At 42.3% G+C, this 18,445-nt stretch overlaps 1 protein-coding gene across 3 annotated transcripts in view; it reads left to right on the plus strand.

Annotated features, from left to right (window-relative positions):
• DNAAF11 (dynein axonemal assembly factor 11) overlaps positions 1-17,835 on the plus strand; it is a 35,161-nt gene extending 17,326 nt beyond the window's left edge. The window contains exons 11-12 of one of the 3 annotated variants that reach the window (XM_081918880.1): positions 8,611-8,696; positions 17,519-17,835. In XM_081918880.1, coding sequence (XP_081775006.1) covers positions 8,611-8,696; positions 17,519-17,699 — 267 coding nt within the window. In that variant the 3' untranslated portion in view covers positions 17,700-17,835. Of the gene's footprint in view, positions 1-8,610; positions 8,697-10,829; positions 11,270-12,186; positions 12,221-17,518 lie in introns of those variants that run through there. The other 2 variants (XM_081918882.1, XM_081918881.1) reach the window with 2 other exon arrangements.
• Positions 17,836-18,445: the final 610 nt, after the last annotated feature.

The following is an 18,445-nucleotide window of genomic DNA, read 5'->3' on the forward strand; positions in this document are numbered from 1 at the left end:
AACGGTGCATGTCTAAAAATTGTGTCGCCAACATGAAAAGTTTGGAAAGCTCTGCTTTAGGGACTTGAGATCTTGCTCTCTTAAAGAAGCTTTGGCAGAAGCAGTGATACCTTTTAGTAGACTAAGGATGTGGGACGCTGCCTTACAGCAAGTTCAGACTATTTGTCCTGGCTTAGTTTTGTCTACTACCCAGCATCCTTTTTCCTGGAAATGATAGGGATTGAACATGGGATGTTCTGCATCCAAACAAAGCATGTTCTCGGCCGCTGAGCAGAGAGCTCATCAGGAGCGTCATTTTCCAGATGGATGCGGACCGCAGAGTGGAACTTTGGTCTGCCGTTTTATTTAATTATTTTATTCCGTGTCATACTTGAAACATGCAATTAAGAGGTTGTGCCTCATCTTTGGGACGCTCTCCCCACAGCAGATAACAGGAGGCACCTTCATTGGTGACATTTAGGTGTCGGGTTAAAAGCTTTTTATTTAATAAGTCTTTTAATTGTGTTACTCTTTTACAGTTTTTCTGGTTTGTGGGTTTTAATGGCTGCTTAATGCTTGTTCTGCTTTTTGCTCTTGTTTTTATTGCCTCAGTTCTCCAGTATCTTCATTGCCGATTTAATTTTATTTTTTGCAGCTTTTCTATACATGAGTTCAGACGTGCAAAGTGTTCAATAGATGCCTGAAATCAGTGGTCAGCAATGTGGCTGTCCTACTGGTAGTGTTGGACTACAACTCCCATCACCTCTGGACATTGGCTATAACAGCTGGGACTGATGGGAGTTTGAATCCAGCCTCATTTGGAGGGTACCACGTTGGCCACCCCTGCTTCAACAACAAATGATTTCTTATTTTATTTTCTCGTGTAGGTATTTTTGAACTGGCTGTAATGAAAATTAAATAAAAGCTAAAGTTATGGAAAGCAAAATTTTGCTCCAGTAGCAGGTTGCACAGCTGCAGTTTGTATTCCTGGTCTGGAATAAACACAGAGGCAAAGACAGAGATGGCTGTGTAGCGTTTTAACTGTTCTGATGTTGAAAACTGCTCCCGAGCTGCCTTCGGGACATGTTTTCTTCCCCTTGAGCCATGAATCCTTGCAAAGCTAATGCATCAAAATGCTGGCCTCTTCTCCCACACCCCTAAGTTATTAACGGAAGGCATTAGTAAGATAGTGTGTTCCTTCTTTCCTTTTTTTTTTTTTACATTTGTTCTTAAATCTTTTTTTAAAATATGACTCCTCTGCTGAGATGTATGTAGCCAGTCTCCTTCAAGTTCATACCATCTGTCTTGTCTTGCTGGGCCTCTCATTAATTCCAATGGTGCATCTGTAATGACAGGTTTGCAGCCTCATCAGTAGCTGGAATTGTGCCTGAAATGTTATTCATCTGACCAAAATCCACTTCTCCAAAACATTCAGAATACACTTAAAATGAATATTTATCACACTTCTAAATCATAGAATTGTAGAGTTGGAAGGGATCTCAACTAGATCATACATAGCAGATGATCATCCAACCTCTGCTTAAAAACCTCTTGTGGGAGTTTGTTCCACTATTGAACAACTCTTACTATTGGGCAGATCTTCCTGATGTTTAGTCAGAATCTACTTTCTTGTAACTTAAAGCCATTGGTTCAGGTCCTGTCCTGTGGAGCAGGAGAAAGCAAGTTTATTCCTTTTTCCATGTGGCAGGCCTTCAGATATTTGAAAATGCCTATCATGTCTCCTCTCAGTCTCCTCTTTTCCGGGCTAAACATATCCAGCTCCTTCAAGTGCTCTTCATAAGGCTTGGTTTCCAGACCCTTGATCATCTTGGTTGTCCTCTCTGCACATGTTCCAGCTTCTCAATATCCTTCTTAAATTGTGCCACCCAGAACTGGACACAGTACTCCAGGTGCAGTCTGACCAAGGCTGAATAGAGCGAGACTATTACTGTTGATGCAGTCTAGAATAGCATTAGCTTTTCTTGCTGCTGCATCACACTGTTGCCTCAGGTTCAGCTTGTGGTCTACTAAGACCCCTAGATCCTTTTCACATGGGCTACTGGCAAACCAGGTGTCCCCCATCTGATATTTGTGCAGCTGGTTCTTATTGCCTAAGTGTAGAGATACTATGGATAGCAGCCACATACCATTGTAAGTGTGTTCATAAGTAAACTTCACTGAGAGATTTACCCCCAAGTAACCATGCATGAGACACGGGTGGCGCTGTGGGTTAAACCACAGAGCCTAGGACTTGCTGATCAGAAGGTTGGCGGTTCGAATCCTCACGATGGGGTGAGCTCCCGTTGATCGGTCCCTGCTCCTGCCAACCTAGCAGTTCGAAAGCACGTCAAACTGCAAGTAGATCAATAGGTACCGCTCTGGCAGGAAGGTATACGGCGTTTCCGTGCGCTGCTCTGGTTTACCAGAAGCGGGTTAGTCATGCTGGCCACATGACCTGGAAGCTGTACGCTGGCTCCCTCGGCCAATAAAGCAAGATGAGCGCTGCAACCCCAGAGTCTGTCACGACTGGACCTAATGGTCAGGGCTCCCTTTACCTTTTAACCATGCATAGGACTGCAGCCCACAGGACAGGACAATTGGCAAAGGTGTCTGGGAAGAAAATTCTACAGTGAGGACGCCTTCACAGAAAAGGCCTTGTCTGCAACTGCTGCTGACTTCACTGCCCAAGAAAGGGCATCCACAACAGAGATTCATAGTGATCTCTGCAAATGAACAGGCTCATCCAGAAGAATACCTTGATAACTTGGAGGCCTGAGGAATGACAGGTGAATCTCGACATTTGCAGTGCAGTGATGTACTACTGCCTGGCTGTGCAATACAGAGAGCTGGTGTAGCATAAGGCTGAAAGACACTCGTGGTCCAAATGTCAACTGCTGCAAACTTAACAACTTCTGCTAGGGTCTTAGATATCCACCCCCCCCCCCAAGTAAAATGCTACTTTTTCCCAATATGGAACTCAGTCGGTGAATGTTGCCAGGATTGTTACCAGAATAGGGCCATTGAGAAGCAGGAGTGAAGTATCAACATCCTTTCAAGGTTTGTAGAAGTACAAACAAATTCCAACCAACCCCTCACAAAAAAGTCCCAAAATACAGCCAAAAGAGGACTGAGTATGCTAAATAGCCAGGAATGTAGATTGACAGTTGGAAAACATTAGAATGGGTGGAGAGGAGGAGAGACTCTGGAATAATTTATCTGGAGGGAACGGCCGGCTAGAACCGTGAATTGGAACACTCCTTTTAGGAGGAATGATGCACTGCAACATTTTGTTGCTTGTGTCATTTGCAAAGAATAACACCAGTCTACCTTACAGAGTTGATGCGTGTCTTACAAGTATGTGACGTGTACTGGACTCTCAATTGCGCCATACAAATATGTGTCAAACCCAGTGTCTGGAAAGGAACCTTTGCTACGTTCAGAGCTGGTCTTCTTGGCAAGCCTTTGCAAAAGTGTAGGGTCTCATATGTATTTTATACGCATATCTGAGGACTCTGGATCTATGGTCATCCAAAGTGCACATGCAGCACAAGAATAGTAATTCCTCAATTGTATTGATTCATAAGCATCCTGTTTGAAAGTTCTTACATCTCAGTGCAAGGCCTACATTGGATAGCTTGTTGATTTTGCAAAAACTCCTCCAGCTTTTCAGAACTTGCAGTCCTTTAAAAAAATAAAAAAATAAAATATTGCCTTTCTAGTGACCTTGTGGTAGCAAAGATCCTGAAGAGAATAAATTTCTGCGTCAAGTAAATGAAAGCATTTCATGTTCCCGGACACACTTTTATTAAGTCTGAAAATTAATGTCCTTCCCTTTTTCCAAAGCAAGTAATAAGGGCAGCAAAAGGTTTTAGACAAATAGAACAGGACATTTTTCATCACGAAGCTAACCAAAAGGGAGACTTTCAAGTTTTTGCATAGGGTGGGTTTCCATAGACATTTTATGTTTCACAAAGTCAATGCAAGTTGGCTTCCTGAGTTATGTATGTACTCGGCTAGTCTACTTCAACCCACTTTTCAAAGTATTATATAAGTGTGCTGAGTTGAGATTGAAAAATGCATTGGTCCGTTGGCACACTTATTTGTGGTATGGAAAGGTGAAAGTACATAAAGGATTCACAAACCAAATAATTAAGAAAAAATGTATAGAGTATGGGATCAATATAAAAAATTATTGGAGACAGAAGCACCACTTTGGCTTTCACCATTGGAAGACACAGTGGTAAAGAAAAGGAATATGATGGAAGGTTGGGCAACTTATAGAAATTTATTAAGAGAGGAAGGAGGAGAGTTTAAATTAAAAGAATTTAAGGAATTATCAGAAATGTTAACAACATGGATGCAATATCATCACTTGAACAAAATGTTTAAGAAAGATAGGAAACAAGGATTTGGTGAACAAACATCACAATTGGAGAGAGACCTGTTGGAATGTAATGTTAAAGTGCTGTCTAAAATGTATAAGATATTATTGGAATGGGAGACAAAGGATGAGCAAGTAAAATCTTCAATAATACGTTGGGCCATAGATACTTCTTATAATATAGACATGGAAGCATGGGAACGGTTGTGGAATATGGATATTAAAGTTAAGAGAAAATCCTGAAAATGTTATATAGATGGTATCTAACACCTAGTAGATTGGCAAAAATTTATAAATCAAAATCGAGAAAGTGTTGGAAATGCAAAGAAAAAGAAGATACTTTTATCATATGTGGTAATCTTGTAGTAAGGTTAAAGCTTCCTGGGAAATGGTGTATAATGAATTGAAAAAGAGGTTTAAAAAAAAACACAGAAGTTTTTCTCTTGTGAATTATAGATGTAGAACTACCCAAACAGTATAAAAATTTATTTATGTATGCAACTACAGCTGCAAGAATGTCACTTGCCCAAAAATGGAAAGAAGAAGTCCTGACAAGAATGGATGAATGGATACAAAAACTTAAGGATTATGCAGAAATGGCAAAATTTACCAGAAGAATAAGAAATCAAGATTTCAGCAGCATCAGGTCTGCTAGCTTTGTTGTTTTTCATTTGGTTAATAGCTGTACACAACTCTCTCAGATTTGGAGATACTGCATGCTTATCTCTAATCTCATCTCTAATCAGCTGCCCAGATAAATTTGTGACTATCCTTCAGCTCCTCCATGATAATATGACAGCAACAATTGCAGATTACAGTGGCTCTTAAAGTGAACCATTCACAGTTGAATCAGGTGTTAAACAGGTTTGTGTTACCGCCCCAACTCTATTTATTATTTTAATTGCCACGATCTACACATTTGTCAAACTCCCCCCCAGAGTAGAAATCATGTATCGAACAGATGGAAAGCTCTTTAACTTGAGTAGGCTGAAAGCAAAGACTGAGGTTACCATAACTTTCGTCATAGAGCTTCAATATGCTGATGACAACATAGTTTGTGCACACTCAGTGGATGAGCTCCAAACCATTCTAGATAGCTTTGCAGAAGCTTACGAAAAGCTTGGCCTATTGGCCTATTGCTCAACATCCAAAAAACCAAAGTACTGCATCCACAAGCACAAAATAACCCCCCTGCAGCGCCACAAATCCAACTTAATGGTGTAACATTGGAAAATGTTGATCACATCTTCTACCTGGGCAGCTGTCTTTCCACAAGGGCTGACATTGATACCAAAATCCAGCATTGCCTGAAATCGGTGAGTGCAGCTTTCTCCTTATTGAAGTGCAAAGTGTTTGAGGACCGGGACACTCACAGGGAAGCCAAAATGCTTATTTACAAAGCTGTTGTACTACCAACCTTACTGTGTGCTTGTGAAACATGGACCACTTAAAAACGCCATCTCCAGCTTCTCAAAAGATTCCATCAGTGGTGTCTCTGAAAAAATTGTTGGAAAGACAGGTGAACTAGTGCCAGTGTGCTGGAAGAAGCAAAGATCAACAGTGTCGAAGCAATGATTCTTCAACACCAACTTCATTGGACTAGTCATGTTGTGTGGATGCCTGATGATTGTCTTCCAAAGCAACTACTCTATTCTGAATTTAAAAATTGAAAGGCAAATCTAAAAAAATGTAGTATAAACACCAACAATTGGAAAACACTGGCCTGCGAGTGCTCCAATTGGAGAACAGCCTTTACCAAAGGAGTCATGGGCTATGAAGATGCTCAAGCTAAGGATGAAAGAGAGAAACATTTAAGAGGAAGACACATTTGGCAAATCCTCATCATGATCAACTCTCACCTGGAAACCTATGTCCCCACTGTGGGAAGGACATGTGGATCCAGAATTGGCCTCCACAGTTACAGACTCACTATCAAGACTGTGTTGATGGAAGACATTCTTACTCAGCGACGAGTGATCACCAAAGAAGATTTGTAAGAATTACCCCAAACAAAGGAGCTGATGAATCTGTAGTGAATCTGTTCAGAATCACTATGAGGGAAATGCATTGCAGAGTTGCAGCCTTCTTTGTTTCTGACACCAGATGCCCAGTTGATGACAAAGGAAAACATTAAAAATGAAGATAATTGTCTCCTAGCAACATCAGCTTTCACAGCTGTCCAGGTTTATCATCCAAAAAAGCAAAGTTCAGCAGATGCATTTGTAAGGAATGTTGCTGTACCCATCTTTTGATCAAATTCTTAAGGAGGCTTGCAACAGATTGCAGTGATTTAACTAAAACAAGAACCAGCACATACACAGATAACCCAGCAGCCCTTAGTTTTCTGGCTGATGGATGGGGCCAGACTGTACAGTTCCCACTGGGACACCAATTGTAGTGCAGAGTTATTCCTGGCTGGGATGGGGGGAATCAGCTCTCAGCAGCTTCTCCTTCTTTGTCTGATGAAGAGGACTAGGTTGGTATTGACCTTGCCATTATATTCTTCCTGAGAGGCATGGGATTTCACTTCCCAGTGGTTTGTGGTCTTCTGGCTGATGGGAGCGGCTGGCCAGAATGTAGGTCTGTTCTGCTTAGCAGCCCTAGGACAACTTGGAGCCTTGTGTTCCTTCTAGCAGAGAAGGGAAAGCAAGCTTCCTATGTTTGCTTCCTTGCTGGCTGAAGGTTGGGCTAGACTTCCTCTTGCCATTCTGTTCTTCCTTGGAGGTAGAAGATGTGATCCCCCAGTAGATCTTTGACCTCTGATGGATGGGACCAGAGTATGCTTTCTCACAGTTCTGCAATACTGTACTCTTGTTGTTGTTGTTTAGTCGTGTCCGACTCTTCGTGATCCTATGGACCAGAGCACGCAAGGCACTCCTGTCTTCCACTGCCTCCCGCAGTTTAGTCAAACTCATGCTGGTAGCTTCGAGAACACTGTCCAACCACCTTGTCCTCTGTCGTCCCCTTCTCCTTGTGCCCTCCATCTTTCCCAACATCAGGTCTTTTCCAGGGAGTCTTCTCTTCTCATGAGGTGGCCAAAGTATTGGAGTCTCAGCTTCAGGATCTGTCCTTCCAGTGAGCACTCAGGGCTGATTTCCTTCAGAATGGATAGGTTTGATCTTCTTGCAGTCCATGGGACTCTCAAGAGTCTCCTCCAGCACCAGAATTCAAAAGCATCAATTCTTTGGCGATCAGCCTTCTTTATGGTCCATTCTGCAATAATAGGCAAACTAATAGGCAAATTTATTGGTGCTCAGACGCCATTAATAAACTAAATATCTAAAAATCAATGGCAGTTGAACTCTGAAAATCCAAACCTATAATTCATAACAAAAATATACAATTTCCACCATTAAATTGAATGATCATTGACATGCTGGTGCTCTATAATTCTGGGAACATTTTGTGCAGATATCTTCATAAAAGGTAAAGGTACCCCTGCCCGTACGGGCCAGTCTTGCCAGACTCTGGGGTTGTGCGCCCATCTCACTCAAGAGGCCAGGGGCCAGCGCTGTCCGAAGACACTTCCGGGTCACGTGGCCAGCGTGACATCGCTGCTCTGGCGAGCCAGAGCTGCACACGGAAACGCCGTTTACCTTCCCGCTAGAAAGCGGTCCCTATTTATCTACTTGCACCCGGAGGTGCTTTCGAACTGCTAGGTTGGCAGGCGCTGGGACCGAGCAGCGGGAGCGCACCCCGCCGCGGGGATTCGAACTGCCGACCTTTCGATCGGCAAGCCCTAGGCGCTGAGGCTTTAACCCACAGCGCCAATTTGCATAAAATATTACTCAACTTGGAAGTCCAGAACAGTTTTTGCATTAGACTCAGAACATAAATAGCATATTCTTTATCAAACACACAATCTAGCTAAAGCGGAGCACCTCAAGGTCTCACTGATTTAAGTAAGAGAGAGGGTGAAGCACAGGCATAATTCTGCCATTGAAATCATTGAGTTTTAGATGTGCTTAACTTTGGCTGCATTGTGCTCCATGATTTTTAAAGAATACAGAAGGTTTGAACTTCATTCTTTCTGAATCATTGTCTGCTTTAGGCAGCAAATATAACTCTGTGCGTGTGTGTGTGTGTGTACACACACACCCTTTATTCAGAAGATTTTATTTATTTTCAGTGCCTGGAGCTGAACTGAGATAATTTGTGCTCCCTAACCTTGATGTTCAGATATGGTGGACTGAAATGTTAAATAAACACATTTTACCTGAATGATGAAACCAATATACTTTTCTTTTCAGGCTAAAGAAATAATTGTGGCTAAGCAAGACGTATCCACTTCTAAGAAACCCTCTGACACCACAAAGCTTCAAAAAAATCTAAGAAGGTAATAGTTATATCTAGCACCTCAGTTTTTATATTTGCTGGAAATGGGTTTTTCAGTTGCGAGGATATTTCTTCTCATGGAATGCACAGTTGTATGGAATAACAAAAATAAATATTGATTTGTATGAAATATAGTTTTATGTGGAGCCTTATCCAATGCCTTTATAAACGTCTGCTTTGGTGGCCAACCCGAGAAAGTTCTTACAGCCGCAAGTCAGATTTATTCCATTGACTGTCACTTGGCCTCTTCTACAGCGTTATGAATTGAAGCTCAAATTCTTCTTTTTTTATATAATTTTTTTTTATTCAAAGTTATAACAAAACATATTTTCCAAAAACATATCCTTATTCCCTCCCCATTTTTCCTCCCCCCTCCCCCCACAAAAGCCATACCCCCCACCCCACCCCCCGACTTCCCTCAGTTCCAGTCTTTGGAACCCCCAGTAACCTGAGAGCCTCCAGTAGGAACACGGACAGATTTTTAAAAACTTTAATTAATCATATTTATGACATGTACTGAGCTTAGGGAACAAGGTGACCTAGACAACATGAATTGTGACTAAGACCTTGTTTCCCATGATTGATGTCTTCCTCTAAATAATACTTGTAAAGGCATGTTCTTCCCGATCAGACCCTGATTTTGAAAGTCATAGGTGTCCTTGCACTTCCAGTTCAATGGATGTTCTTCAGTGGATGTTCTTCAGACTGCTGCTTGATTGCAAGTGTCAGACAGGCTCTTGGAAACTCATATCATATGCCTTTGTCTTAAATATCTATTTTCCTTGTGTAACAACTATAAGACATTTTCAAAGACCTAGATGGGAGCCTAGTCCTGTGTTCATCTGCTAGTAAACACTGCCAGTCAAACTACTGTTCTATATGTACAAATAGCTATACCAAGTCAGGCAAGATTCCTATAAAATCAAATGGGGGGGGGGGGAGAGAGAAAGAGAGCACAAATTCTGGGCCTGAACTGGCATGTCGGCTTGTGCTGTCGGCTTGTAATCTTTTTATGGTCTCATGATTACTCTCAGTTAATAGCAATAACCTCACTGGGTGTAAAGACGAATGAGAATGACTGTAAAGCACTTAGAGGTATTAAGATTGCTACATAAATGGCAAGAACCACAGAGCACTAACATTTCATAAATGATATCATTTAAATAATAGTGTAGATTTAATGAGAGGCTGTGGCTTATACAAAATCCAGCATTTCATAGACTTCAGCTCCGACAAATTCTCCAGGGACTGCAATGGCAACCTGTTGCATTTGGGGAACAATTCAAATTATCCGTTGGAGGGAAGCCATAGCTCAATTCTGGGTTCATGTCCCAGCATCTCCAGTCAAATTATCTGTGTCTCAAGTCTTCAGAGGTGCTGAATACTGGAAAAGCTGCACCAATGGTCTCACTCAGTATAAGGTAGCAGCTTCACATAGCTGAAATATATTTTGAAATATATTATCTGCATATCCAGGAAACAGATTCTCTCTTCCCCATGATATCACAACCATAATCATTATCATCTGCTTACAGGCAGATAAACAAATTAAGGGGAATAAGACCCAAGGGAGAAGGACTTGCATAGAGAAAAAAACACACATTGTGCTTGCAAACTTATGAGCTCTAGGAGGCCTCTCCTTCTCCAAAGCATTAGACCTCCCTCTCTGAGAATGGAGAAAAAGAGTTCCAACCTTAGAGAGGAAGATCTGGTGTTAGCTTCCCCCTTCCCAGTGTCCTAGTAGCTTGCACTCCATAGAGCAGAAAACTGGGTGCACTAGGAACACATTGGGGGCATGCCAGGAGAGGACATGGTGAAGGCTTAGATCTGAAGGATCCGTGCCCTTTCAGTCCCCCAACATGCCCCCAAACTGGAGATTGAACTCCAAACTGGAGTAACTGTTTTATCTCCTCCCCACTAAGGAAAGAGAAAACAGGAAGCAGGACAGAGAATTGCAAAGCACCCTCGTTTCTACCCTGCCACAATGCAGCAGATAGATTACTTTCTGTTTTCTCCAAGGTCAGATTTAGTATTATGTGGTAAATGTCCTTTTCAATTAATATTCAGTCACGACATTAAAGAGTGGCCAAGAACATTCTTTTGGTGATCTGTCTAAATTTTCATGATCTTCTAGGCAGGCCAGGAAGACAGAACCTAGCACATTCATTTTCACATGGTAACGGAGAAACAATCATGGACCTCACTTTCTTTTTAATACGGAGAGAGTGGAGATGCCCTGCTCAGAACATTATTACAGTGGTACCTCAGGTTACAGACGATTCAGGTTACAGACTCCACTAACCCAGAAATAGTACCTCTGGTTAAGAACTTTGCTTCAGGATGAGAACAGAAATCGTGCGGTGGCAGCGGGAGACCTTATTAGCTAAAGTGGTACCTCAGGTTAAGAACAGTTTCAGGTTAAGAACGGACCTCCAGAACGAATTAAATTCTTAACCAGAGGTACCACCATATTCGTCAATGGATTTTCACTAAATATCCCACAAGGTTCTTTGGGGAAAGGACAGAACTTGCAAGAAGATGTTTGAATTTCTTGAGGCTAGGGAAGAACTTCTTTTTCAAGAAAAGACACTCTTTTCTCCACAGGAGGTTTGCAGGTAAAGAAAATATATTTCAATGTTGTTAAAGGCATGAGAACAGAAGCCAAACGAGAGTTCCAGCCTTCTTCAAGTAGGAGAGGAAAATCAGGTTGTTCCCAGCTGGGGGATACCATTGTTCTTTGGAAAGATGTGTGATGGCCTTTGAATGCTGCCCCTTTCCAATACCTACCATGCTAAGAGAAAAAGCTTGGCTCTGAGCTTCCAGGTGCTTGATATATAACACCTCAGAAGTGCTGATGTTTAAAAACTAGATGTTCCAGCAGGCTGCTCATGTCTGCAACGAGGCAAAAACTTCAGGCTGGTTTGAGAGGTGGGTAGTAAACCCAGGTGTCATTGCAATTCAGCGGCAGGTGATGTAGCCTGATTTTGTAATCACAAAATCAGTTAGCTTGACCATTTTGTGTGGGGGGCAGTTAGAAGAGAAGAAGAAGAGTTTGGATTTGATATCCCGCTTTATCACTACCCGAAGGAGTCTCAAAGCGGCTAACAATCTCCTTTCGCTTCCTCCCCCACAACAAACACTCTGTGAGGTGAGTGGGGCTGAGAGACTTCAGAGAAGTGTGACTAGCCCAAGGTCACCCAGCAGCTGCATGTGGAGGAGCAGAGACGAGAACCTGGTTCACCAGATTACAAGTCTACTGCTCTTAACCACTACACCACACTGGCTTAGTAGACATGCCACAACAGGCCCATTCCAGACAGTTATACTGCAGTACTTTACTAGGTCCAGAATTTTCTTGGGCAGTGGGGGATGCGATGGGAAACGATTGAAGTTCCTTCCACGGGACTTTGTAGTACCCAGCATCATCTTCCAATGTTGTAAAAGGGCTTGAACTTCTGAGCATTGTAAAGCTTCCAGTAATCTTTTCGAAGGAAAAGACCTGAGCCTTGAGGTCTGAATTACGACCGGCAATGAACATTGCTGCTTTTGATTTTGTGTGCTTTTCGCGTCTCCAGAATTAGATGGTGTTTGTGTATATATAATGTAATAGCAGAGATAAGTACGTATATTGCAAGTAAACATAAAGTCTGTTGAACAAAGTATAACCCAATTCAATTTCCCTGAGCGACGTTTCAAGTGGCTATAAAGCACTGTGGCCCTTTTCACTGTGGTCTTCTGGCACCATTTCTAGATGATGGACAGAAGCTCCATTATGAGTCAGGCTAGGAGAACGTTGGGATGGTGACTTTTATTTTGCTGCTGCTATTACAGATAATAAATGCTCTTGCATTTTTCATAACTTAGAACATGTTCACATTTACAAAAGAAAAAGTAGGAGGTAAACTATTGGAGGCGACAAACCCCTTGTCTATTTGGTTTTATCTATACAGTATGTATATATGTATATATTACTTTCTTGGGCTCCATGATCACTGCAGATGGTGACAGCAGTCACGAAATTAAAAGACACCTGCTCCTTGGGAGAAAGGCGATGGCAAACCTAGAGAGTATCTTAAAAAGCAGAGACATCACCTTGCCAGCAAAGGTCTGTATAGTTAAAGCTATGGTTTTCCCAGTAGTGATGTATGGAAGTGAGAGCTGGACCATAAAGAAAGCTGATCGCCGAAAAATTGATGCTTTTGAATTATGGTGCTGGAGGAGACTCTTGAGAGTCCCATGGACTGCAAGAAGATCAAACGTATCCATTCTGAAGGAAATCAGCCCTGAGTCGTCACTGGTAGGACAGATCCTGAAGCTGAGGCTCCAATACTTTGGCCACCTCATGAGAAGAGAAGACTCCCTGGAAAAGACCCTGAGGTTGGGAAAGATTGAGGCCACAAGGAGAAGGGGACGACAGAGGATGAGATGGTTGGATGGTGTTCTCGAAGCTACCAGCATGAGTTTGACTAAACTGGGAGGCAATGGAAGACAGGAGTGCCTGGCGTGCTCTGGTCCATGGGGTCACGAATAGTCGGACACGACTAAACGACTAAACAACAACAATGTATATATGTATGTACGTATGTATGTAAGTAAATTCAAATAATCTGTATTGGAATGACAAAGAGAAAGATGAACATGCAAGGCGCTTGTAGATATGGCTCATATATGGCTGGGCTGCCTTTACTCATGAAAGGGAGCAGGTGGCACTGTGGTCTAAACCACTGAGCCTCTTTAGCTTGCTGATTGGAAGATTGGCGGTTCGAATCTGCACTATGGGGTGAGCTCCCGTTGCTCTTTCCCAGCTCCTGCCAACCTAGCAGTTCAAAAGCACACCAGTGCAAGTAGATAAATAGGTACTACTGCGGCAGAAAGGTAAACAGTGTTTCCATGTGCTCTGGCTTCTGTCACGGTGTCCTGTTGCGCCAGAAGCGGATTAGTCATGCTGGTCACATGACCCGGAAAGCTGTCTGTGAACAAATGCTGGCTCCCTTAGCCTGAAAGTGAGATGAGTGCCCCAACCCCATAGTTGCCTTTGACTGGACTTAACTATCCAGGGGTCTTTTACCTTTTTTACCTTTACCTTTTACTCATAAATACTTTTCTTTCATATTTGTGTTGATATTAGGCATTCCTATCCCAGTCCCACCTTTTAATGCTGTGACTTCCCAAGGGAGGTGCCAGGCTTTGTCCAAGCTCAAAGACAGCATGCAGATGGCGTCAGATTCTGGCAGACATAGACAGCACTAACTGCAGCTTCTGAACAGACTACATAGCCCTACATGGAATGCTTAACAGTTGTCAATCCCTTAATGTTAGCATCTTTTTATGAGTACAGTGGTACCTTGGGTTAAGAACTTAATTCGTTCTGGAGGTCTGTCCTTAACCTGAAACTGTTCTTAACCTGAGGTACCACTTTAGCTCCTGCTTCCGCTGTGCCGCCACCGTGCAATTTCTGTTCTTATCCTGAAGCAAAGTTCTTAACCTGAGGTACTATTTCTAGGTTAGCGGAGTCTGTAACCTGAAGCATCTGTAACCCGAGGTACCACTGTAGAAGAATTTTTGACGACTCCTACAAATGCAGCCAATCTCTCCTGGTAAAACTGCCCAGGGTGTGTGCAGTTGCCAACGCTTCACCAAGCACATTGTCTGTGTTGTCCTCTGGTTAAGAAAAACACTGATCCAAGTAATTGTGATAAGATGCTAAGGACATCCTTGTCTTGGACTCTAGTTTAACTGTGATACCCACATAGAACTGGATAATGATTTCAGATAGTTTGGGAAAGTTATGCCCTGACATGGCATAAATTTGTCAGGAATTACCAAACAGCCATTGTGGTTCTCTTCCCACCCCCACACAATTGCTTTCCAAACTTTGCTAAACAAGTCTTTCAATTTCTGGTTCTGAAAATTGGAATCAGAGTTGGTTAAGACCAATTTTCTTCTCTCTATTGTTTTGGCCTTCCTTGGAGAAGTATGGGGTTGGATGGTTAGTCTAGAATATTAAATTACATGATAGATGCAGAGGTGTGGTTGTAGAGTAAGTGTCTTTAGCGCCTGCCTCAAAGCGACTAATAATCTGAATCAGAATCATAACACATTCTTGCAAATGAGCTGGGGAGACAGCAGTTAATTACCTCTCAGAAATGTCCATTTGTAGTGTGCCTACCGTAATATTAAATCCACTTTATTAAAGTTGAACAGCATGAAAGATCTGTACGGCTAAAGTGTGTTCAGCAAAAGAGGGGGATGATTGAGCTTCCGCCTTTCTCACTAAGGGTGAAACTAAACGTGATGTTAATTACATGAATGCAATTAACTTGCAAGTTTCTGTTTTGTTTGGTTTTTTTTTTGTTATGCATTCTGCAAGTAGCTGCTGAGTAGCCTCCAGACTGGGCAAGAGGGTAGGGAGTACTGAGGGGGAATTTAGCTTTTTCTGTCCTTGCTGTGGGGTACCAACAAAAATAACTTCTCCACAGCTCCTATTTGCATGCCTAGGAGAATCAGTGGGAGTTTCCCTTGAAATGCAAATACTTTTTAAAGTAGTTTAAATCATAACAATGTGTGAAAAGCACCTAGCTTTCTCCTTTCTGTTTCGTCATTTTGGCCAGTGAATGACCTTTCACAATCCTTCACTGGAACTTCATGATTGTTTGTTCTTTCTAGATAGAGAGAACAAGCAGTTGTGAAGCTCCGCTGAGCAGTGACTCTGAGAATAAATACATACTGCATGCAGTGGAAGACTTCATTTGTTGTTGCATTTCACTCTGGGCTCTTTGGCCGGGGTGATGCCTCAGATGAACAGTCAGCACTGCTAGATAAAATTAAAGTATCAGGGTCATTCAAGGAAAAAGAATGCATAGTTGCTTTTTGAACACTGTAAAATTAAGTTCTCTTTGCATGTTCCTGGCATCTGTATAACTAACTTTTTAGACACCTGGTCAATATGTAACTATTTACATGTCTTGGTGGCCTTTGAATTTGTGCATTTATGAATTTTCTTGACTGTTTTGCATTGCCATTTTGTCTTTTCTCATTGGTTGCTGTTGCTGACACTGCTGGACAGCTCCCCTAACCCGGCTTGGGATGCTGCATGTGGTGCTGTGGTCTAAACCATTGAGCCTCTTGGGCTTGCCGATCAGAAGGTTGGCGGTTTGAATCCCCATGACGGGGTGAGCTCCCGTTACTCTGTCCCAGCTCCTGCCAACCTAGCAGTTTGAAAGCATGCCAGTGCAGGTACAGTGGTACCTCGGGTTAAGAACTTAATTCGTTCTGGAGGTCCATTCTTAACCTGAAACAGTTCTTAACCTGAGGTACCACTTTAGCTCATGGGGCCTCCCGCTACCACTGTGCTGCCGCCACACAATTTCTATTCTCATTCTGAAGCAAAGTTCCTAACCTTAGGTACTATTTCTGGGTTAGCGGAGTCTGTAACCTGAAGCGTCTATAACCTGAAGCGTCTGTAACCCTACCACTGTAGAGGAATGGGTACTGCTGCAGTGGGAAGGTAAATGGCGTTTCCGTGCGCTCTGGTACTCCTCACAGTGTCCTGTGCTCCAGAAGCAGTTTAGTCCTGCTGGCCAGCATGACCCAGAAAGCTGTCTGTGGACAAACGCTGGCTCCTTCAGCCTGAAAGCGAGATTAGCGGCCGCAACCCCATAGTCGCCTTTGACTGGACGTAACCGTCCAGCAGTCCTTTGCCTTTACCTTTTACCTTATGCAAGGAGACCATCCTGAAATGTGTGATGTAGTTCGTGTGAGCAGCATTTCCGATCACCCCTTTTTTAGTGTTGTTCTTCCAGCAGTAGGTAGTGTGTGGTTATAACAGCAACCGTGTCCTGATTGGCCTGGTGGCAGAAGGGCCAGTTAAGTGGACCAGCTCCATTCTTCCCAGTTGCACAGCAAGCAGTGGAACTGTACTGGAGTGGACTGGGACATGCTTCCGTATATGTCTAGTCTGTTTCGCAGCAACTTTGAGTTCATATTCTATGCACTAAGCACTCCATGTACATACTTTCCTTGCTGCAATGGCCCTGACAAATGAGAATAGTGAATGCTAATCTGTTGAATGCTGTTTTAATTTTGTTCGGGGGTGAAGGTGGAACTCTTTGCAGGAGACGAGTTTAGGTACTACTGTTTTTTACTGTACAGTTTTGAATCTCATTACTTAACAAAAGGACATAGAAAAGCAGCCAACTGAAATAAGCACGAACTGATATAAACATACCATTCAATTTAAATAGCAACTAATGTTTTGTTTGTTGTCAACAAAAGGTTTGGTTTTTATCACTGCTTTCCAGCATTTTTGTGTAATTGGGATGTTGAGAAGGATAAATTGCTGGATCGAAGCAAGTGAGATACATCTGCAATGAAAATAATGCATTTAAAATAGATGCTTTTTCAGAAGCTGGCAAATTATACCTTGATGCATATTCTTGGTGCAAAGTAAGTAACTGGATTAAAATGAGTTTGAAAAATATAAAAATCAATATTTGTAGACCTTCTATGTATTACATCGTATATAGTTTACATATGTGAGTAAATCTATGAAAACACACACACACAGTTTGAGCTGTCCTGGTTTTAGAACCATTCTTGATTTAACATTCTTGATTGTGAAATTGTTGTCTCTGGAGATTTGAAGAAGCTACAGGATGAATATCTGTCTGTCTTGGATAAAATTGTCCAAATCCTGCTAACGTGGATAAATCTTAGAAGTCTTTTCCAAGCGAAATGTCTTCTAGTCCATTTTATGTTAAGATAAAATAATGCATATTATTATTATTATTATTATTATTATTATTATTATTATTATTATTACAGAAATGAGTGTACAGAGAAGCTGGAAGTGGACCCTAGCAAGTATTCATTCCCTGATGTAGCAAACATTGTCCAGGAAAAGGATCGGATTGGACAAGGACCTATAAGGCTTCAGCGGCAGAAAACTGTAGATGCTAATAACATGAGCTTTGATGATGACCCAGATGTTCCTCCTTTAATTTGAAAGATTGATATGGAGTTTCTTTTGACTTTAGAACACCATAGACCTGTCTACAGATAAGTGCCTTGCCTTTTAGCTGATTCCCTTATTCTGTTGTACAAACAAATGGATGTGCTTCTCTATAAACCCATCTACTTCAGCTGTCTCTGGTGGTAATTGAAATCCCTGTCGGAGTGGAGTTCTGCTTTACTAAACAGCACATCAGTTCCAAATTGCACAGGCCTTTTTTCACATACCGTGCTTTGCCAGCATTCTTACATCAACCTTGGAGATGGTGTGAATTGTTTTCGGGGGCCTGAAGCAAATCTCTCTCTCTTGCATGTACTGAAATTGCCTCAAGACTCAAGGCCAGGCTTGTTCTAAGCAGCTGAGGTGGGGAGGGGGAAAGGAGGCAAAGCAAATCCATTTTGTATCTTTTTCTGCAATGGTTTAGAAGGGAAAGAGAAAATTTTGATCGTTGTTCCAAAGTTCAGAGTCAAGGGGACAGTGGTGAACAGTTTCTAGGTGTCGAGCACTCATCAGAGTCCTAGCCAAAGCACCCAGGTCAATAATTTTTTGAGCTAGTGGGATTCTGACCAAATACTGGAAATGGGTATGGAAAGATGGCTGCAAAGCTGGGTTGTAAATGGTTGGGATGGGTGAGTTAGCTTGGGATGGATGAGTTAGCTTGGGATGGGTGAGTTAGCTTTGTCACTCCAGCTTTCTCTTCTCTCTCTCTTTTTCTCTCCCCCGCAATGCCCTCCCTCCCA

Source organism: Podarcis melisellensis, assembly GCF_964234715.1.
Source record: "Podarcis melisellensis genome assembly, chromosome: 7".
Classification (NCBI taxonomy): Eukaryota; Metazoa; Chordata; class Lepidosauria; order Squamata; family Lacertidae; genus Podarcis; species Podarcis melisellensis.